The sequence below is a fragment of the Heterocephalus glaber genome, unplaced genomic scaffold, assembly GCF_053883595.1.
Source record: "Heterocephalus glaber isolate CG9 unplaced genomic scaffold, H.glaber_assembly_v1.0 deba00000071, whole genome shotgun sequence".
Classification (NCBI taxonomy): Eukaryota; Metazoa; Chordata; class Mammalia; order Rodentia; family Bathyergidae; genus Heterocephalus; species Heterocephalus glaber.
This window is the reverse complement of record NW_028258137.1, coordinates 28,883,171-28,906,253: the sequence shown is the minus strand read 5'-3', so window position 1 is coordinate 28,906,253 and position 23,083 is coordinate 28,883,171. Positions and strand designations below refer to the sequence as shown.

The following is a 23,083-nucleotide window of genomic DNA, read 5'->3' as shown; positions in this document are numbered from 1 at the left end:
TCCCACCACCTGTCTGGTCCCTGCCCCAGGCCAGGTGTGGCCTCAGGAGTATAGAGTCCCATCAGCCTCTCTGAGGCCCTTCTTGGCCCTTAGGCAGCACAGGCACAAAATCTGTGATGTGTCAGCCCCCAGACATGGCACTTGCCTGCTCCAGGAGGCTCTGCCAGGGGAAAGCTCTTCTCTCCTCTCTTCCATTTTCCCATGTTGAGGAAAGAGCATAGGGCCTTTGAACTGAACAACTTCCCCATCCCTTTTTTAATTTTTATGTTGAAACAGTCTTGCTAAGTTGCCAGGGCTGGGCTTGAATTTGCAGTCCTCATGCCTCAGCCTCCCAGAGTGCTGGAATTACAGGTGTGCACCACCATACTCAGCTGCTTCTTTTGCTTGACCTGAACTCTTATTTCCTTGGTATTTCTTCTCACAAATCTTTATTCCCTCCCACGACAACGCGTGAACACTGCCTCCCTTTTTCCTTTCCACCAGGTCTTCTCCCTTCTGGTCTTCAGACTGGTTTGTCAGCCAGTCCTGCCTGGATGTGGGAAGAAGGTCTTCACTGCTGAGCCTCAGTTTCCTTGCCTTGGAGTGGAGACAGTAATCTCTGCCTGCCGGGTTGTGGTGAGGATCAAAAGTAACACCAATGAGAAGCCTAGCTCACACTTATTCCTTTTTAATGTGTATCGGGCTTGGTATCAGTTTCTCCCCCCCCCACACACATTGATCTCAGATCCTTGGGCTTTCAAGGCAGGCATGGCACCACTGAGCTATATCCCTAGCCCTAGCTCAGACTTTTCACTGAAGACAGTAGACTGAGCTCATGAGTTACCTCTCCTTGCCCTGAACATCCATTGAAAGAAAATAAAGAAGCACAAAGAGGGAAAAGAGAAACTACTTAAAAATTTGAGTGGGTGAGGGTGGCTTGGGCAGTACATGAACAGATCAGAGACTTTAACATAGTTCTGGAACACCAGACTGGGTGAAATCCCATTAATGGATAGATGGAAGCAGAGAACCCGGAAGCAGTAGAGAGCAGTCTGTGGAGGTTTTGCTGTTTTGCTTTGTTTGGGTGGAGCAAGGACAGGGTGGGAGAGCAGAAGAGGGAGAGGCAGAAACCAGGAGGGCTGGGCAGATCTGGCTGTGGGCAGCCTCCTCCACCTCCATGGGAGCAGCTCCACTGTTTCCCCCAGACTGAGACTGCGAGGGCTTCTCTGAAGAAACCAAGGGACCGGAGGAGGAGGACCCAGGGCTCTCAGAGAGGGCCTGACCCACAGAGGACAGCCTTCTGCTTTCGGCCCCAAGGGGTGGCCAGGCCTGCCTGCCAGCTCCCCACCTGCGCCCACACCCACAGAGCCTGCCTGCAGCTCAGAGCAGCAGAAATCATTTCCAGAAGGAAAGCTGAGCAATGAAATCCCTGTGACTCATCGGAGATATTCAGGGAACACTTTCATTTATAAAATAACAACAGAGTATTGTGACAAAGAAACATTCAGAGAAGTTCTTCTATACTTAAATATGGTTGGCTGTTTATTTATTTACTCCTGAGAGATGCCTCGCTATGTTGCCCAGGGTCATCTGTAACTCCTGGGCTCCAGTGATCCTTCTGCCTCAGCCTCCCAAGTAGCTGTAGACCATAGGCACATTTGGTTGTGTGACAGAATTTTTAAAAATCAGGAAATGCTTGCAAAGTGGCTGAGACTAGGGCACTGACAGATACAGTGTTTGGTGAGGACCCAAGTCCTTATCGGTGGATGGCTGTTTTCTGACTGTCCTGACATGGCAGACACACCTTGTTCTCTTGTTCTGTTGTGTCTCTGTTGTGTCTGGGCATTACTCCCATCCATAATGGCTTTACTTTCATCACCTAGTTCCGTCCTGAGGTCCCCCTCTCCAAACACTGTCATGTTGGGGATTTAGGCCTCAACAGATGTATTTTGGGGCACACAATCATTCAGTCATGTTTATCTATATAAATGTATATAATATATATAATGTATAAAATATATATACAAACTTAACAACAATGTGAGTTTACATAAGCAGTATGAATTGCTCAATATTACAAATATTCCTTAGTTGCTTTGTGTAATTTCTACAGTTAGCATAAAGTCATGAATGTTCTTTAACATAAATTCAAATATAAAAAGGTGTAAAAACATGAGTGTGTCATACTAATGGAAGTGATGGTCTGTGATGAGAGTCTATTGTATCCTTACTTTTTGAGTAAAAGGATCTTGTGGGTTAGTTAATTTGTATTTTCTCTCATTTCTATCACTTAGATCCTCCTTGCACTTTGAAAACAGTGTCTGTCTCTGATGTTAGCATTGGAACTGTCCATAAACCCCCTTGGCATTGGTAGAGTCCAAGAATGGCGAACCTTTTAGAGCTTTCAATGATACAAACAGCTTGCTGTGTCACATTTGCCATAGGTGCACCACCACCGGTGTAGTCCATTTTTATTTTGAGGACAAAAGGCAAGAGATGAAGAAGTGCTCTCCTGGGGCCTGACTGGTATTAGTAGTAAGAGCAGATGTTTAAGATTACTTGATCACACAACACCAGACAAAGACCGGTCCCTGAGTTATGGGCTCCCCCATACTCTGTAATAAATTTGCATTGTTCATGTTGTGGTATGTGCGTTCTAAAGCACAGGGCCCAGGCAGGGACCCTTCATTCCGTAGTCAGGGGCAGTGTTGCACACAGCTTTCTCTCTGCCCCTCCCACACAGCATAGGCAAGAGTCAGCATCTGAGCCATGCAGGCCCAAACACAGGTCCCGGTCCTGCCCTTACACGCCTCATTACTTGGAGCAAGCCCCTGGACCCTCTGTGCCTCAGCCTCCTGTCTGTAAAAGGGGACTTGCAACAGGATTCTCCTCCAGGCTTGTTAGCAGGGGTCAGCCCCTAGCATTTGCAGGGCCTGAGGCAGAAGCAAAAAGGGAAGACTTGCCTGGGGAAGCTCACCCCCTTCTCTTCCCACCCTGGCTCGTTCCGTGCTCTGTGTAGACATCAAAAGTTACAGGCCCAATCCCTGGGCCACATCCCCCTTCTCTGAAACAGCTGCCCTTGGCCCTGGGGAGACTTGAGAGTGCACAGACTGGTGACATGGTTCCCTTTGGGAAAGACAGACACAGAGAAGAGGTCAGACAGATCTTGAAGGAAGGATCTGGGGTCCAGAACCTTATCTAGGTGCTGTCTAGAGGCTCGAGGGGAGGAATGGGTATGAAGTCTCCTCAGGCCCTTGGACTCTTAGCCTATGAGGAGAAAAACCTGAGAGAATGTCTCAGAGGAGAGGACCCAGACCAGAGCCCTGGTTGTCTGGCTCTGTGGTCCTGCTTGTGCAGGGTCCATGAGATGATGTTCACAAATGGCTTAGCACACTGCTTCCTGCTTATTAAGTGTTCGGCACACAGTTAGGTACTTAATAAATATATTTATTGGTGTTACTATCACTAAATGAGAATCTGAGTGCTGATTCTCCATTTCAAGGATGTGATTGGGGGAAACCAGATTGTCCAGGGCAGCCACTCCAAGGCCTTTGGTGGAGGTGGGTGGGATGGCATCCTGTGGGGCTGTACTGCTCGCTGGAGGCAGGAGGGACTGCTCTGCTTCCTGGAAGGTATAACTGAGAGCACGGCGCCCTTTCCAAGGTGATGGAGACCTGTGCAATTGTAGAGAGAGACCTTGGCAGGGAGATTAATAGGCAGAAGCTTAAGATGGGCTGCAGCCTCACTAAAAACCCTGTTTGAGGGGCGAGGATTTAGCTCAGTGGTTCTGCTGCCTGCCTCACAAGCACAAGGTCCCGAATTCAATCCCTGGTACCAAAAAAACCCCCAAAACCCTGTTTGTGGGATGCCTGCTATGTGCAAGGATACTCTGCTACAGTTTTTCTCTTTAACCCTGTGAGGAAAGTATACTTCATAGATGAGGGAATTGAGCATCAAGAGGATAAATGAAGCCACCCTGGTAGTGCATGTCTGCAATCCCAGCACTCTGCAAGTCTGAGGCAGGAGGATCCCAAGTTCAAACCCAGCCTGTGCAATGTAATGACTTACAGAAAACTTGTCTCAAATTTTTAAAAAGGGCTAGAGGCATAGCTCAGTGGGAGAGCCCTGGGCTCAATCCCCATACTGGGGTGAAAAAAGAAGATAAATGACTTGGCCGAGGTCACACAGCCAGGGAGGAGTGGAATGTCTGCCTCCAAAGGCCGCACCCTCTCCTGGGTGCACCATGATCCTGGTTCATGGGTGGAAAGTGAAAAACCTGTCCAGGGAAGCTCCAACTGCTTTCCAAAAGAGCTGATGACAGTGCAAATTAGGAAAGTGCTCATCACCAGGAAGTATAGGGTTAATCCTGCTCCTCCTCCTGCCAACTGAACCCCAACCCCAAGCCTCCCTGAGCTTCCCTGTGACCTCGGAGGAGGCTCCATTCTCACCCACTTCGGCACCTCAGGGCTGTTTGACAGCAGCTGGTGGACGGGAAGGTGCTGTTCAGGTCCTTGGTGGCATGAATACACAGCCTCAGAGCTCTGCAGTGGCCATGGTGTGGATGAGAGGCAGAGGTATCCCTCTCTCCAGGGTCAGCCTCCAGGGACTTCTGCCTTCTTGCTGTCTATCTAGCAAGTCATTTGTTGGGAAGTCTGCAGGTGACATTGTTTCTCCACATCTACCAGCTTCTCCTCCTGGTTGATGCCTACCTGGTCACCCAGTCCTGAGACGACCCAAATAACTAAACCAGGCCCACTAATGCCCTCTAAGTGTTGGCCTTTGGGATTTTTATTTTTTAGACACACAGAGACACAGTTTATGATTGATTCAGCACTCAAGTCCACTAACCAGGTTGTTTACTTAAGACATTATGGACCAACCCTGGACTGACAGAAAAGTCAGGCTACAATTGGGTTACCTCCACAGCAGCCTCTGTACCCAAAGTAGTTTCTTTGGGTGGAGATCCTCGGAAGCCATAGCAAGGGAATGAGGAAGTATAGCAAGGAAGGAAGGAAGGGAGGGAGGGAGGGAGGGAGGGAGGGAGGGTGCCATGAGATTCATGAGCAAGTTACTGCCATTGATACTGGTGGTATTCAGTGCTTCTGGAGACTTCTGGGAGATAGTACAGAAAAAGTCTCAGAGCTGTCCCACTGCAGGTGGGAAATGCTGGGTATTTATCCACCAACTTCTGTTTGTCATTGGTCGTGGCTGTTCCTGGGGCATTAACTCCCCTGTTGTTGGCCACCTCGTGCAGGGGTCCAGAATGCTCATGCAGCAGGAGAAAGCATTTGCAGCAAGCAGCCATCTGCAGGAGGTGGGCAGATGGCAGCTGTGGGATAGGCCCCAGGGCCAGCCTTTCTGGGTCCTGCTGGGTTCGGGTAAAACCGTGCTCTGAAACACCAAACAACCACAAGTGAAAACGTTATTGCTCCAACCACTTTACATGAATGTCACCAACACCACATTTGGGCAAATATATAAAAAGCACAATTTATTGTACAATCATTTCAACTGTTTGACTCATGCGCTGTACAGACACTTCCCAGGATCTTTCCCACAATTAATGGGTTTCAGGGGCAGCAGCTGCACTTGTCAGAGCCCCCTTTGCAGATGCAGCCCCGGGCACACTTGGCACAGCCTGGGGGGCAGCAAGGACAGCAGCCTAAAAGGATTAGAAGATGGATAAATTAGCTTTAGGTCCACACTTCCATCGTACCCCTGCCCCAATGCACATTAGCACAAACCCTGGAACAGGAGGTTGTGGGATGTTAGCTGGAAGGGATCTCAGGAGTCATCTAGGGTCCATCAGAGGCCCAGAGAGAACAGGTTTGCCAAGGTCATGGACAGTGGAAGATACAAGACTAGAACCCAGGGCTCGTGGCTCCAGGACAGTGCTGCATCCCCTTTCCACTGGACAGGAAGGAACTTCTCCTCAGTCTTCTTTCTGCTCCAGACACCATGGATCCCTTCCTGCCTCGGTTGGCTGTAGCCCTGGGGATCTCTGACTCTGGGGATCATCCACTCCAGTTTCATTTCAGATCCCTCCCAAATGGGTAAAAGGCATCCAGAACCCCCTCCAACACATCATGGCTGGATGGTGCAGGATGAGGGATCAGACCTCTCTAGGTCTCCATACTCACTTTTGCGACATGTTTTACAGTTGCAAGTTGTGCATTTGCAGTTGTCTCCACAGACACACATTCCTCCTAGAAGAGAGGACACAGCACCATGACTATGAGGACAGAGATGGAGTAGAACACAAGGTCTGCTGCAGACTGTCACAGTGGCAGTGCTGCTGGGCTGTGCTTGGGAAGCTTGCTTGGGAACAAGAGAGTGGCATTGCTTCAGACAACCCAGTGTTGGGGACGACGGTTCAGCATTGTGGTTCCACCCACAGGCCGTGGACAGGAACTAGAATGGCCCTATGAACCTCACCTGGAGTTTGTTAAAATGCACATTCATGGGCCCAACCCCTGAGGTGGTCTGATCCATCAGTCTGGGTGAGAAAGAGAATCAATGTTTTCAAAAAGCAACCCAGAGGTGATCCCCAGTACCAAAAAAAAAAAAGAAAGAAAGAAAAGAAAGAAAGAAAGAAAGAAAGAAGGAAGGAAGGAAGGAAGGAAGGAAGGAAGGAAGGAAGGAGGAAGGAAGGAAGAAAGAAAGAAAGAAAGAAAGAAAGAAAGAAAGAAAGAAAGAAAGAAAGAAAGAAAGAAAGAAAAAGAAAAAAGCAACCAGAAGATTCTGATGTATAATCAGGACTGAGAACCACTAGACTGGGTAGGCTCCAGGAAGCCCAGGGTTCCTCTGGGAATTGCTAAGCCTTTCATCCCTTCCTCACCAGTGCAAGGCAACATGGAGACCCTGAGCAGAAAGGAGAAAGGGCAGGGGACATAAGCAAGCCCAAAATGAGCACCGTGCCTTGTTTTCTTTCTATGATCTGCCAAGATTGTCTCCTTTTTGACTCATCCTGTCACTTTGTGTTACAAAATGCTAAAGGTTATGTCTGTTTAGCAAGTTTTTGGTACAGAAGTGCACTGTCAAGGATGAGAGAAGCTCCTGACACTTCTAGATACCATCTTCCAAGCTTGTGAAGCCCAGGATGGCTGTGAACCCCAACCTCACCCCTGGGTAACAGGCTTCCATGGCAGTGAGCACTTTTAGAGACTCCAAGGTCCGCATGGGCTCCCCTGACACTTGCAAGTGCTTAATGATTTTTGCAGTCTCATGACAACCCTGGGATAAAGGCAGCAGGGGAGATTTGTAACCTCCATACATAGCTAACGAAGCTGAGACCCTGAAATATGCAGTGCAGATGAGTGAATGGCACCAATGGACCCAAACCACGTGGCCAGGTTCTGGGCCAGAAAGAGCTCATGCCTGGACTCTGGTAGCAGCCCCTAGAGACCTGCAGCTAGAAGGACCTAGGTTTTCAGGTGCCCTTCTCAGCCATCTGCTGTGTCAGGACCATCAGTTCTAGCAAATCAGGTTCCTGCATGCTCCACATAGGATGCTAGTGCAAGGTCCCAGGACCTCAGGTGGGCGGTCTCACTCACCAGACATGCAGGTGCATTCCCCAGGGTCCATGGTCCAGGTGTGTGTGTGAACAGCTCCTGTGTGTGAAGACTGAAGAAGGGAGGGTGAGGAGCAGCCACAGGCTCCCTATTTATAGCCGCGTAGGTGTGGAGTGCAGCTCACCCCACCTCTCCCTGGGGCCAGACGCCCTGCACACGGCCCAGCCAGACACTCTAGACTGGGGGTTGGGGAGAGCAGGCAGAGGAGCCCAAAGGACAGATGGAGCAGTAGTCTCTTGGGTGGCTTGTCACAAAAGGGTACAGGTGGCTGCTCCCACTCCACCTGCTAAGGTATCAGGGAACCAGGCTCAGGCTGAAATTGGCAGCTATGTGCATCCAGTCTCCAAGTCCTGCACACTCCTCTATTATCTACCATTTCTTGTTTGTTTGTTTGTTTTCCTGGTACCGGGGATCAAATTCAGGACCTTGTGTTTGTGAGGCAGGCACAGCTCCACTGAGCTAAATCCCCAGCCCAGTCCTCTACCATTTCTGTTCCTCCTTCTTCAGGGGTGCTCCTGCCATGCTCCAGAGCCTCATTCTCTTTCCCCTGGGTGTCTCTGAAAGCCCTTATCAGGGTGAGAGGGTGGAAAATCAGGGGAATGTGCTCCTCTGGAGTTTCCAACATGTCCTTCTAGACCACAGGTAGAGTCATAAAAATAAGAGAGGACTTGGGGGAGATTTAACCAGCCCCCAATCTCCATCACAATCCCATTCTTCGACAAAGGCAGCTGCCTACCTTTCAGCCTATGGAAGGTACCCCTCAGATCTTGGGACTCCAAATCTCCCCACAGCTGCTGCTCTCACCCAGCCCCCATACAGAAATTTGCCCCAAGCTGAATCCTCTTTCTCCAGAAAGCTGCCTCTGATCTCTCCCTCTCTGGGCTGGAAGTAATCTCTCTATATTCTCCCTCATGCTTGCACATTTCTCGTGCCCTTTACTCCTTCCCGCTCCACTGTATGATTATTTAAACAGAAGGCTAAGCAGGTAGGCAGGATCTTACCCACCAGTCCCGTGGTGAGAGGTCAAAGGGGAAAGACTAGTGTCTGCAGCATCTCCCTGCCTGCCAAGTGTTCTGCACAATGGTTGAGGCATGTTGCAGGAAAGAATCCAGTGAATACTACAATGACTAAAGACATGAGTAAGAGTGAATGAATAAGTGAACAAATGAATAAGCGAGTGAATGAGTGAAAATGAGGGATGGAGAAATGGATGGATCTCCTGCATGTGGCACACTGAGAATTCTGCTCGGAAGGGTTGTCGCTAGTCAGAAAAGAACAAATGGGGCCTGACCATAAGCAGTAGAGACAGTACCTCAGTTCCTCCCAGGCCTCTGCTTGGTGAGTTCTCCATCCGTCATCCACAAGGACCTTCAGGGCCTCAATGTGATCCACAGAACCAAGGATTTGTGTGTGTATGTGTGTGTTACTGCGCACTGCACCCGAGGCCTTTGCATTGAGCCATATCTCCAGCCCTTCATTATTTTTCATTTTGAGACAGGGTTTCCCTAAGTCACTAAGTTGCCCTGGCTGGGCTCAAACTCCCCTCAGCCTCCCAAAGTGCTGGGATTATAGGCAGATGTCATTGCACTCAGCTCAAACCATAGATTTGAGCCAAGAAATTCTAAAGAGGAGATAGGATTTGGCGCCATTGTCATCAGAAGGGCACTTTGACAGACATTGGAGTAGAGGCAGGATTGTAGTGAGTCAGGAATGGTCCCTGACGTAAAGGTGTTCACAGCATAGTCTGATGACAGATCACACTCTAACCAAATTAAGGAAGAAAAGAAGTGGCTCCCTGATTCCTGGAAATTTCATTTTCTATGAAAAGCTCCTGTGACAGCACACACCGCACTAGCTCCTAACCCAGTCTAATAAAAACCCAGACCCTAGAGTCGCTCAGAGAGAAGGTGCCTTGAGAATGAGAGAACCCCTTCTCCATTCATTGACCATTTAATAAAATGTCCTGTCTGCTTCCAGGACTGGACTATTTGATTATTTGTGAACAGTACCAAGTGGAAAAAGAACCTGCAAATTCAGTCACGCAAGCTCCAGACACTGTGCAGGGTACTTAGCCTGAGGTGAGTAAAAACCAATCTGTCTGAAAGTCAGGAGCAAATCTCAGTCCAGGAAGCCCACAGCAGTATGAGTCTTTGCTTCTGTAATAATAGAAAGGAAAACTGCAGTGACAGTGTGAATTAAAGGTAAGAGCATACACTGGAACATAAGTGAAAGTAGGGAAGGGATTTTGTCTTGAAGCGAAAACTGAAGGAGGAACAGTTCCAACTGAGATCATGCGGGCGACCCGAGCTGTCTGAAGCTGGGGAGGGCCCTGGGAGGTGAAGAAAAGAAGACAGAGAGACCAAGATTATTCTTGATAACTGGGACCAGCTGGGACCATAGCCTGATGAGCTAATGGCCGCCTGGAGCACCACACGCTCCTTATTTATAGTGGAAGGCAAACAGGAAGAGAAGATGGGGCAAATAGTGCTACATGGCCTACAGGGCCTAGACAGAATGTAGCGTGATTGCTTCATGATCAGGGCATGTGCAGGAAGGAAACAAGGAAGGATACACAATGTAACTGTCTCCTGAAGCTGTGCCATCCAGGGTCTACAATACTCCATAATCTATGGAGGACAAAGGGAGTAGGGAAGAGACAAAGAAGGGTCATCTTCAGGCTCAGACCACGGCAAGATCAGACTGTTAACAAGAAAGAGGCCAGCTTTTATGGGTTGCTGGGGTGGGCTTGGATCTGGCTCATCACTATCTCGTTCTGATTTTAGAATTCTAGAGAAGTCCTTATGTCTTACGGGGCTGTCCTGTTGCCATGACATGATCGCTCCTGCCAAGGGACAGGGTGTGTGGGGTGGTCGGTTTTGCAGAGGCTCTGCCACTATCCAAGGATCCCAGGTGACTGCAGGTTTGGGGCAATGACTGGAGGCTCCTGGGCACCCATTCCAAAGGGTCTGGTGCAGGCTGTTGTCCCTGCAAATCTCTCATCTTGGTGTCCTCAATCTTGGAGAGCATGAGATAGGTTAGGTAAATTTAAGGCTAGTAAACCTTATATTACCAGTTTTCAGGAACTCCCTAAATGATTAGCCTGCTTACACACAGACCTGAGTAAGGATCTGGCTCAAAGTGTTGTGTTTTGCTTTGCTTTGTTTTTAGACGAGGTGGCACCATGTAGTCCGGGCTGACCTTGAACTCACTATGTAGCCAAGGCTGAGCTCAGACTTGTCATCCTCTCCTCTCACCCTCCCCACCTCCCACCAAGTGCTGGGATGGGAGACTTGTGCCACACATGACTCACGCCTGACTCAAAGTTTAGGTAATAAAGTAGGCAGATACACATGAAGGAAGAGATGCCTGTCAGGTAAAAGGGCCGAAGACCAAGACCAGACCAGGCCACAGCAAGCCTTTATTAGGGGAATAGATCTGCCAGGCTGTCTCTGAACAAAGGAGAGACAAAAGCAATATGGCCGGGGCAGGGAGAGTCTTTTATAGAGACTGGGGTGGGGTTTGTAGGGGCTGAGGTGGGGTTGAGTGAGGTAGTGACTAGGGAATGGAGGAGCCAGTGATGTCACTATGTGGTAGGAGGTGAGCGAGTATTAGGTTACTTTCTAGGTGGGAACAGGGGCATGCTGGGAAGAAGGGTTTGTTCTTTGGTGGGAGCAACCGTCTTGGCATGACGTCACACAGGGGAGGGGGCAAGGCACCATAGGAAGAGGGCAGCTACTATACATAATAGCTGCTGAGGTGGTGGGAGACCTATCAATGCCAGGCTTTGTGCTGTTTTTAGTCCCCCTGTCGGGCATCTGTACTCCCAAGTAGAGTCATTTTTTCCCCCACTGGTACTGAAGATTGATCCGGGGACCTTTACACTAGCTACTTCCCCATCACCCCCCCTTTTAAATTGTGATATGGGGCCTTGTTTAGTTAGTATGTTGCCCAAACTGGGTATGAACTTGAAGTCCTCCTGCCTCAGCCTCCCAGAGTGCTAGGATTATGGGGATGAGCCATTACGCATGGCCAGTCATTAGTTTTGGTTTGTTTCTTTGGTGTTTTGTTTTTTTTTTTTAAACAAAAGCAGCTTTTTAGTCCCCATCTACCTCAGGAAAAAACACAAGTCATGCCTTTAATGAGTAACAGGGTAAGGGTCTGGGAGTTTGCTTGTCCATGGTCCCTCTGGGGTTCCCAACCATTCTGTTCTCTCATCAAGTTGATTCTTTTTTTGTTTGTTTGTTTTGGTACTGGGGATCGAACTCGGGTCCTTCCGCTTTCGAAGCATGAGTGGAACCACTGAACTAAATCCCCGGCCCCTCATCAAGTTGATTCTTGAAGATGCTATGACAAAGGCAACTTGGAAGAGTGAGGGTTGGGAGGAACATGAACCATGCTCTGAAGGGTTAATGATCCTGAGTTAAGTCCCAGAAGTGTGCCGTGCCTGCCCTTTGTCCTCATGGTGGTCTCTGATGGTCTGATTCTAGCAAGGACAGGTCCAAGCAAGTGAGCCCAGAGAGAGGAAGGGATCCTCCCTCACCCTATCTGAGCCATCTCTCCTCCCTCCTCACTGGCTGTGCCAGCCTTGTCTTCCTCCTTAGAAGATTTCCAGTGTGACATTGCTTATGACCCCAACCGACTGAATATCAAAACCCTATCCCCTCATAATATTTCCCAATTTCTGATCTGTCCAGAAAGACTGGTGTTGGCATGATTTTCTACCATTTGCAGAGTTATAAAAATAAATTTCAGGGCCAGGGATTTAGTGCACTGGCTCCGTGCCTTACTCACAAGTGCAAGGCATTGAGTTCAAAACCCAGTACCGTAAATAAATAAATAAATAAATAAATAAATTTCAATTGACTTAAAAACCTAACAGCAAAATTCAAACTATAAAAGAATTTGGAAAAAGGGAAATAGGAGAATATTTAAGGCATTGGAATGAAAAGAACACTTTAAGCCTTTATTATTTTTTTTTTTTTAAGATTGAAGGTAGAAGGATAGCACACACCTACCCATGACAGCTGTGGGAGTTTAGGCAGGTTAGGCTGAGGCAGGAGGATCAAAACTTCAAATTGAACAACTTAGAACCTGTCTCAGAATACAAAATTTTTAAATGGCTGGGGACATACCTCTGTGGTTAGGCCCTAGGTCAATCTCCAGTGACACACAAACACACAAGGTAAATTTGAGACTGTTTTGCTGAGTCCTTTTTTTTGGTACCAGGGATCAAACTCAGGATCTTGCACTTACAAGGCAGGTGCGACTCCACTGAGCTAAATCCCCAGTTATACCCGTTTTACAGATGGTGCAATCGTGTTCAGGATCATTTGCACGATTTTATACAATTAGAATGTGGTAGAGGACAGGCCCTTAAATTTAGCTGTGCTTTTGCACTTCTGACTTACCTGTGTTACAAAAAAAAAAATTAAAGGAGCCAGGGATGTAGCTCAGTGGCACAGGAGTCTGGCAAGATCAAGGTCCTGAGTTCAATCCCTGGTACAAAAAAAAGAAAAAGAAAAAAACAAAACAAAACAAAAATCTTTAAAAACAAAGCTATATTGGGCTGGGGCTGTAGCTCAGTTTTGCAGCACTTACCTAGCATGCATGAGGCCCAGGGTTCAATCCCCGGTACCACAGAAAAAACAAACAAAAACAAAAACACCACAAAGCTAAATAACCTCACTCCCATTAGCATGGCTGGTATATTAACAACAAACAGAAATTGGAACAATTGTGTATTGCTGGTGGAAATATAAAATTTCCACAGAAACCATTGTGGAAAAGAGTCTTGCAGTTCCTCAAAGGTTAAAAATAGAAAACCATATGGTCAGGGGCCAGGGATTTAGCTCAGTGGTTCCACTGCCTGCCTCAAAAGTGCAAGGTCCAGAGTTTGATCCCTGGTACCAAAAAAAAAAAGAAAGAAAAGAAAACCACATGATCAGCAAAAGAATGGAAAAGTAAGTTCTTTCTTTGTTTTTGTTTTTTTGGTACTGGGGATTGAACTCAGGACCTTGCACTTGTGAGGCAGGTGCAGCCCTGGAAAAGGAAGTTCTTGATACATGTGTGCTCTTGCTCATAGCAGCTTTAGTCGCAATAGGCAAAAGATGGAGGCAACCAAAGTGTGCACTGATGAATGAGTAGATAAACCAAATGTGGGATATAAACACAACAGGATATTATTCAACCCAAAAAAGTAATAAAATTTTGCCACATACTGCAACATGGGTGAGCCTGGCAGTCATCACAATAATGAAATAAGTCAATCACAAAAGTACCAATACCGTTTGATTCCATTTACATGAGGTACCTGGTATTATCACATGCTGTCTACATAAAAGCAGGAAGTAGAATGGAGGTTTCTGGAGGCTGAGAGTTGGGGTGATGGGGTGATCTAATGGGCAGGGAGTTTGTTTTGCAAGATGAAAAGTGTTCTCCAGACGGGTGACAAAGCTGTCTCAATGTACTAAACATTACTGACCTGTACACTTCAAAGTGCTTAAAATGGTACATTTTATATGCATTTGTACACTGTCTTTTAAAAACAACCACCTGGGTGTGGTGGTGTACTCTTGCTGTTCCAGCACTGAGGAAGCTGAGGCAGGAGAATTTAGAGTTGGAGACTAGCCTGAGCTACCTAGCAAGGCTCTGCTTCAAAAAATAAATAATAAGGACCAGGGATTTAGCTCAGTGGTGCCATCTGCCTGGCAAGCACAAGGTCCCCAGTTCAATCCCAGGTACCAAAAACAAACAAATAAACAAACAAAAAAACCCACAAAAAATAATAAAAGCTAAACACAATAGAAAATAGTGGTTATATTGTGTGCTATGGACTGAATTGTCCTTCCTCCAAAATCAAGTTGAAGCCCTGACCCGCAATTTGACTGTATGTGGATGTAAGCCCTATAGTGAGCTAATTAAGGTTGAATGAAGCCCTAAGAGCGGGGCCTTGGTACTTACATGGATTAGTGTCCTAGTAAGAAGAGTCACCAGAGGGCCTGCTCAATACCTCTCTCTTGCACACAAAGAGGCTGTGTGAACTTGAAGGCTGTAAGGTGGGGGCCCCTACAGGCCAGGAAGAGAAGCCTCACTAAGAACCAGCCACACTGATGCCTCAGTCTAGGATCTCTTGCTTCGAGAACTGTGAGGAAAGAAACTTCTGCTGATTCATCCATCTAGTCCTTCATATCGGACCGACTGGTAACAATGTAAGTATACACTTCCGGTCTTTTGTCATCCGTGTGTATGTACCTATTGATCTTTTGTTCACCCCCTTTTTTTTGGTATGGGAGATCGAACTCAGACTCTTGCACTTTGTGAGGCAAGTGTGGTGCCACTGAGCTAAATCCCTGGTTCTTGTTCACCCATTTGACAAAAGTTCCATGTTGAAAACTTATAGAGTTCCTACAAATTGACGAGAAATGAACAACTCAATAGAAAAATTAGTCAAAGAAAAATTAGTCAAAGAATATAAGTAAATAATTCAAGAAAAAACACACTTGAAAGGCTAAAGAACAAGGAAAATAATCTTTAATCTCATTCCACCAAAGAAACACTAAAATATCATTTTGCCCATCTATGTGGCATAAGTACCAAACACTTATTTTTTATTAACAGAGAAGGGTGGATAAATGATAGATACATGCTTACATATTTCTATCCTCTTCTGGAGCATAAATTAGTTAGAGCCACTTAGGAGGCTATTTTAGCAGAAGTTACTCAATTGTAAAATGTACATACCTTCAACCCAAGAGGTTCGGTATATCATCATATAGACTCCCTGCAAAGTCTAGTGAAATGTCCGTGTGTAGGAAAGTAGTTTAAGCATGATCGTAATGAGCATTAATAAAAAGAATGAGGTAAGGCTGTGGGAGCTGCAATGGGAAGACTTCCACAGCTTATCATTATGTGGAAAGGACAAACTATAAAATAGCACATACAGAGCAATGTGGATTCTTTTTTAAAATGAAGTACAACTACACATGTATATGAATATAAATGCATGCAAAGGAACTGGGATATTCCAAGAGAATCGAGTAGGTCTTTAGCTTTATCCATATTCATATTTCACTTCTGTTTGATTAATTCTTAAGTATGCGAGACAACACCTTTTTTTCACTCAACAATCTTTCTAGGATCTCAGGAAAGATAAAAATCTAACTGCTATACAGAAGGTCACACAATGGTTATTCTACTTCACTTTTGAAACCCTTTTACAGACCGATGGATGGACATTTAGGTGGTGCTTACTTTTTGTTATTATGCAGACTGTGATTACTGTTTGGTTTGGTTTTGTTTAGTTTTCCCGAGCTGGGGATCAAACCCAGAGCCTTGTATATGTTAAACCCTGTAACTCAGAATTACATCTGCAGCCCTCATGTGTTGGGAGCCATTTTCCATAATTTTGGGGAAAAAAATCATTTCACAATTAAATTATGATTAGGGCTGTCAGAGGCCTCAACAGTCCCCTAATGCTGCAATCTCAAGGGCAAGATTACATCAGCTGAAGACATCCTGGTTCTTTAAGAACCCAGTAGTAATATGAAAAGAGAAAGGTTTCACCTGGGAAGGGGCAAATTCCTTATCAGCTTAACTCATCCCACCTACTGTGATAAGAACATTTTGCTCATCTCACAGGGCTAATCAACATAAACTCCTCATTGTCCTAAAATCCTCAACAGCATAAAATGCTCAATCTTATAGGATTACTGCCACCCTCCAGGTCATCTGATACTTCCTCCTCAATTAAGGATTATGGCCCCCCTCCAGGTGTTCTAATACTCTCCATGAACCCAATAATTAGTGGGGAGCTTGGGGTGTCTGCCTTTGCCTGCTCTGAGGCACTGACCCCCACCCCCATACTTAAAATTGAACAAATCTCTATTGTCTTTTTTTCTTAGCCCTTGCCTGCCCCCTCTCTAGGCAGAGGATTGATTGACCTCCAATATTCATGATTCCTTCTTGTGCTACCCTGTCCATGAGTTTCTCTGAATTGTGAGATGTGTATTCACTGGAGCCCTTTTTACATTTAGTAGGAGTTGCCGAAGAGTTCCCTCCTGAGGCTGTTCCAATTTGCACATCACCAACAATATCTGAGTGTTTTGCATGCTCCATTTCCTTGCATTCTGTTAACCTTGCATTTTGGTAGACCTGCTAGATAAAACACTGGCATTCTTGTTTTAAATTGCACACATTTCCATTAGTTTACTGACAATTTTGTGGTCATTTTCTGTGATTGCTGGTTTATGTTTTTTATCATTTTTTTCTACTCAGTTGTTTGCCATTTCTTTTTTAAATATAACTTCATCATTTTCTTACTGATTTGTGGAAGCTCCTTATATATTGTGGCCACTATTGCTTTGCTTTCCATCTATTTTGGACTTTTCAGGAAGTTCTCAAAGTTTCTGGCCCACTAAAGGCATTTATCAAGAATGACTTTATTTCATTTTTATCAAGATATAGTTTTTGGTGTAAAATTCACTCACTGTAAGTGTTCATTAAATACTAGCAAATTTTTAGAGTTGAGCAACCATTCTCAGTTTTAGAACACTTCTGTTATCCAAAAGTTCTCTTGTACCTGTTTGCAGTTAAACCCTAGGTATCTCCAGATCTGTTTTCTGTTTTTTAAGTATGCCTTTTCTAGATATTTAATATAAATAGCATAATACATTAATTAGTCTTTTATATATGGCTTCTTTCAGTTAACATGATATTTTTGAGATTTATTCTATGTTGTAGCATGTATTAGTAATCTCATGTTTTGTTTTGCTTTGCGGTTCTGGGATCAAACCCAGGGCTTCATGCACTCTACCATGGAACTATAACCTCAGCCTTATTTCTTTTTCTTTTTTTTTCAATTGCTGAGTAGTATATGGATATATTACATTTTGTTTATCAATTCACCAACTGATTGACACTTGAGCTGCTTGGATGTGTTCATAAATGGCTATGAATGAATGTGCATGAGTCATTGTTTGGATATATTTTTATTTCTCTTGGGTATTTAGGAGCAGAATTGCTGAGTTACACAGTAGCTCTATGTTTAACTTTTGAATAAAAATTGCCAAATTTCTTTCCAAAGTAGCTACATCATTTTATATTTCTACCAACTATATATAAAAAGCCCAATTTTGCCACATTCTCAAGAACAATTTTTTCTCTCTTTTTTTAATAATACGGGATATCAAACCAAAGACTTTGTATGCTCTAGGCAAGTGCTCCACCACTGAGCTACATCCCCAGACCCTTCTATTTTTTAATTTTGGGACTCTCATTAAATTGTCCTGGCTGATACTGAATTTGTAATCCTGCCTCAGCCTCCCAAGTAGCTTGGATTATACGCATGCAACAGCATCCCTGGTTCTTGTCTTTTTTTGTTGTTTTTTGAGACAGGCTCCTGCTCTGTTCAGGCTACACTATGTAGCCCAAGCTGGCCTTGAACTTGCAGCAATCCTCCTGCCTCAGCCTCCTGAGTGCTGGAATTACAGATGTGGGCCACTGTGGGACTACATAACCTTTGTTCCTATTTCTCCAGCCCCATTGTGATTAAAATGTGAGTTAATGGATGGAGATGCTTGTTAGTTTAGAGACCCTAGATAGGGATCTGTAACAGACCTAGAGTCCCAGAGTAAACTACTCAACTCTTTGTTTACCTGGAACTGAAATTCCAGGCACCACAATTGTTAGAACAAGCTGCAGATGTCTGCTGACCATCAATATGTGACAGTCGACCACTAACCTTTGTCCCCTTTTCTTTAATTCTATATGTTAACTTCCCTCTCAACCCTCTATAAAAACAGCCTCAGATTCTGAGCCAGTTGTCTCTCTAAGCTATTTTGCTTTGGGAGTGCCATCTGGCCAGACTAATACAGGTATGTTTTATTTTCCAACTTGTCCGGTGTGTTCCTTCCCAGGTGTGCTTCACTAGTCAGCTCCTTGGAGCATTTGGTAAGGCTCTTGGTCTTACATTCTGAAGGCACCGCTGGGATTCCTGGGTGTGCTTCACTAATCAGCTCCTCGGAGTGTTTGGTAAGGCCCTCGGTCTTACATTTTGGAGGCCCCAGCGAGATCCCTGGGTAAGGAACCCCAGTTCAGCCAAGACTCTGTGGCGGAATCCAGCAGGAGACTCAGGCACAAACCTCAGAAAACCTCCGGAGGTAAGTTTTTGGCCAGTTGCAACCATTTGTTGTCAGGAGTGAGGTGGCTGATGGGCCGGTAAGCCTCCCCTGACCCCAAGGTTCCTGACAAGGAACAAGGGAAGGTTTAGTTTTGCTTTTGTTGTGGCGCCTGTTTGTCTTGTCATTCATATGTTAGTGTCCTGTCTGTTGTGTGTTTAGTTTTGTATTTCTTTCCAAACCATCAGGACAGAGATGGGAGGATCCTGCTCCAGAAATACCCCATTGGATTGTTTTCTCACTAATTTTAAATTGGCTTTTTCCCCCCTGAACAGGAGAATGAATATGGGGTTAAATTGTCTCGTGGAAAACTTCACTCCCTGTGTCAATTGGAATGGCCAGCCTTTGGAGTTGAATGGCCAGCTGAGGGCTCTTTTGACCCAGGTCTCTGCAGGGCAGTATGGAAAAGGGTCACCAGGCACCCTAGCCATCCTGATCAGTTTCCATATATAAATATCTGGGTTCGGGCTTGTCAAGAGCCTCCGGCATGGTTACAGCATTGTTCCCTGCGAACAAACTCTCGCATTCTGGTTATGGCCCCAAGGGAACCCCAAGAGGCCAAAACCTGGGCTCCCAAGCTGGTGCTCTCACAAGATCCTGACCCCTTAGATCTTCTTATAAGACCTCCACCCTATGTGGAGCCATCCTCCTCCTCTGATAAAGCTGGGCCCAGAGCTTGAAACTCTCTCTCCCCTCCTCTCCTCGAAGAAGGAAAATCTCCAGATTCTATAACCTCCCCCTCCCACACATGAACAGGGGCCGCTTATGGTCCCCACGGAGCTCCCACTGAAGGGACTAGTTCAGTTCTTCTTCTGCCTCTTAGGGAAGTAGAACAGGGTCATTATGTCTATATCCCTTTCTCTACCAGTGATCTGTATAATTGGAAACATCAAAATCCCCCTTTTTCAGAAAAACCCCAGGCTTTGATCTCCCTCCTAGAATCTGTTTTTCATACACATGACCCAACCTGCGATGACTGTCAACAACTTCTCCAAGCTCTTTTTACCTCTGAGGAAAGAGAAAGGATCCAAGGGCAAGCCATAAAGTCGGTGTTAGGGGAAACAGAGGGCCCCCTCGATGAGCAACAGTGGGCCCGTCTTGAGGCACAACTTCTGTCCACCCGTCCCCTATGGCAAGTTAATTCCTTGGGCGGGAGAGAAGCTCTCCAAAACTACCATCAGCATCTCCTAGCTGGCTTGAGGGGAGCCGCTCGAAAGCCTACCAACTTGAACAAGGTAAGCGAGGTCCTTCAAGGACCTGAGGAATCCCCTTCTGCCTTTCTGGAGCATCTGTTGGAAACATACCGTACGTATACTCCAATTGACCCAGATGCCCCTGCAAATCGACAGGCAATTAATTTGGCTTTTGCCACTCAGTCAGCTCCAGATATTAGAAAGAAACTACAGCAGATGGAAGGATTTGAGGGAGAAAACAGGGAAAAGTTGATGAGTGTGGCAATGAAGGTGTTTAACAATAGGGATCCTTTTGAGGATAGAATGGCTAAAAAGATAAGAAGGGCAAACATTGCAGCCTTGACAGATGGAGGTTTTATCCAAAAGGAATACAAAGAAAATAAAAAAGAGGATAAAAGTAAAGTATGGCCCTTGTTAGAGAAGGATCAATGTGCATATTGCAAAGAGAAGGGCCATTACAAGAGGGATTATAAAAAGTTAAAAGAAAAGAGAGAGAAAGAGACTAAGAAAGAAAGAGACAGAGTTCTTCTAGTAGATAAAAAAGATTGACGAGGCCAAGGTGGGGATATCCAAACACATCCACCAACTCCAGGAAGCCAGCATCCTGGTCCCTTGCCAGTCAGCCTGGAATACACCCCTGCTTCCTGTGAGGAAGCCTGGCACCTCGGACTTCAGACCGGTACAGGATTTGCGGGAAGTAAACAGCCAGGTGGAGACTGTTCACCCAACAGTGCCAAACCCCTATACTCTGTTGAGTCTCATCCCTCCTGGTCATGTGTGGTACTCAGTATTAGACCTTAAAGATGCATTTTTCAGCCTGCCTCTAACACCTGTGAGCCAGCCCCTCTTTGCCTTCGAATGGACTGACCCAGCCACCGGAACAACCGGACAGCTGACATGGACCCGGCTGCCGCAGGGATTCAAAAACTCCCCCACTCTGTTTGGGGAAGCTCTCAGCAAAGATCTGCAAGAGGTAAGAAAAGTGTTTCCCCAGGCGACTATTCTTCAGTATGTTGATGGCCTCCTGGTGGCAACTTCAACAGATAAAGAATGCATTGCAGCCACCGAGGGCCTCCTGAAAGCCCTCCAGGAACTGGGATATTGGGTGTCCTGGAAGAAAGCTCAACTCTGCCGGACCAAGGTAACCTACTTGGGCTATATTCTTGCAAAGGGAAAGAGGAGGCTGGCAGAATCGAGAGTATCTGCAATTCTCCAGATTCTGAAGCCAGGCTCAAAGAAACAGGTGGGAGAGTTCCTAGGGGCAGTTGGCTATTACAGGATTTGGATTCCTGGCTTTGCTGAGATTGCCAAACCCCTACATGAGGCCACTGCGGGAGAAAATACACCCCTCCAATGGACTGAGGCTTGCCAGCAGGCATTTCAATTGCTTAAGACTGCACTTACGTGGGCACCAGCCCTGGCATTGCCAGACTTAAACAAGCCCTTTACCTTGTATTGTAAGACTGAGGGCCTTATCAAATGCTCCGAGGAGCTGACTAGTGAAGCACACCCAGGAATCCCAGCGGTGCCTTCAGAATGTAAGACCAAGAGCCTTACCAAATGCTCCAAGGAGCTGACTACAGCGAAGAACACCCAGGAAGGAACACACCAGACAAGTTGGAAAACAGACCTTTATTAGTCTGGCCAGACAGCACTCCCAAAGCAAAATAGCTTAGAGAGGCCTCTGGCTCAGAATCCGAGGCTGTTTTTATAGGGGGTTGAGGGGGAAGTTAACATATAGAATTAAAGAAAAGGGGACAAAGGTTAGTGGTCGACTGTCACATATTGATGGTCAGCAGACATCTGCAGCTTGTTCTAACAATTGTGGTGCCTGGAATTTCAGTTCCAGGTAAACAAAGAGTTGAGTAGCTTACTCTGGGACTCTAGGTCTGTTACAGATCCCTATCTAGGGTCCCTAAACTAACAAGCATCTCTATCCATTAACTCACATTTTAATCACAATGGGGCTGGAGAAAAAGGAACAAAGGTTATGCAGTCCCACATTCCCCACTGATTTTTTTGGAACTTAAGTAATCTTATGCACAAATGTAAGTATCCATTGTATACAACAACATGACAATAATAAGCATGTACACACAAATATGATGATGAGAAAAAGTTGGGTTTTTTTAACCATTGTAGGTTGGGCAACCACGAAGTTAACCATTTGAACAAGTCCCCGCCATCCTGATTATATTTTTTTTAGCCAGATCTTCTAATTGTTTTACCTTTTCTTTTATCTTTGGACCATTATTGGTAAGATTGAAACAACACATATTCTTTACTCTTTCATAACCTTGGTGGTAGAGGAGCAACAAATAGTCTATTGTTGTTCTATTATCTAAGATTGCCTGTCTCTGTTCCTGTAACTCTTGGTTAACTAATGCCAAGGCTGATGAGGTAGCATTTAACCCTTTGACCACCTTGCAAGCTAATTTTCGTACTGTCTTTTCAGCATGGACTTCTATAGAAGGCAGGGCAATAAAAGATGCTATCATGGTTATTACTTCAGCATCTATTAACAGACCTATGTCATCATCGCATCCTGGTGTAGTGTAAGGTGACCAACGTTTAGTTCTGTTAGGCACAATCAAATCAGTCTTGTCTGGTAACACTACAGCTCGACGGCTCAAACAGCAACGGGTCTTGGTTACATTTGCTGGAATATAATTAAAGGTTATTTTTTCACAGGTATAAAACCATCCTATGGGCAGGGAGATATGGCAATTGTTATACACAATTTTTTTGTTTTATGTGGCAGGACATCCCTTTTGACTGTTTTATCCTCAGACACTTGGTTGTATAATTTTCATACATAGCACATTCAGTTTTGTTTGACATAATTACCTTGGGTGTATATAATTTGACAGCATTTTTAGGTTTATGGCAGGTGTCATGTCCCCAATTATAACTATCTATGTAAGTAAGATTGTTTTCCTGGGATGTCCTTAAATAGGGTATAGGGTTGTATTAACTCTAAAGAGGTGCATACCAGAATGAGACAGCTTTCCAGCACATAATGGAAATTTACATTAACATTTAAGCAGAATTCAGACAAGTTAAGCAAGTTTGCCAATTGAATCCATACATTTTTTTGTGATCTAGTCCTTTTGGGGGCAATAATGCCAGTGTCCCAGAGAATATCATCATTAAGGCGAAACATCTC

At 45.6% G+C, this 23,083-nt stretch overlaps 2 protein-coding genes across 6 annotated transcripts in view; one reads left to right on the top strand and one right to left on the bottom strand.

The window, feature by feature from the left end:
- LOC110347620 (uncharacterized) overlaps window positions 1-23,083 on the top strand; it is a 68,806-nt gene that overhangs the window by 37,442 nt on the left and 8,281 nt on the right. Inside the window, exons 4-6 of one of the 5 annotated variants that reach the window (XR_015440466.1) lie at window positions 484-615; window positions 9,528-9,628; window positions 14,579-14,596. The exons of 1 other annotated variant lie outside the window; for it this stretch is intronic. Coding sequence is in view for 3 of the 4 variants with exons in the window: in XM_087185230.1 (XP_087041356.1) it covers window positions 484-615; window positions 1,185-1,403 (351 nt within the window). In the remaining variant the exon portion in view is untranslated. Of the gene's footprint in view, window positions 1-483; window positions 616-1,184; window positions 4,995-9,527; window positions 19,475-23,083 lie in introns of those variants that run through there. 3 more of the 5 variants (XM_087185258.1, XM_087185230.1, XM_087185368.1) reach the window with 3 other exon arrangements.
- Window positions 5,444-7,634, bottom strand: LOC147830666 (metallothionein-4). Its single transcript, XM_087185658.1, has 3 exons — window positions 7,533-7,634; window positions 6,120-6,185; window positions 5,444-5,641 (listed from the first exon to the last, which is right to left on the bottom strand). Exons 1-3 carry the CDS (start codon window positions 7,561-7,563, stop codon window positions 5,550-5,552), a joined length of 189 nt encoding a protein of 62 aa, XP_087041784.1. The 5' UTR covers window positions 7,564-7,634; the 3' UTR covers window positions 5,444-5,549.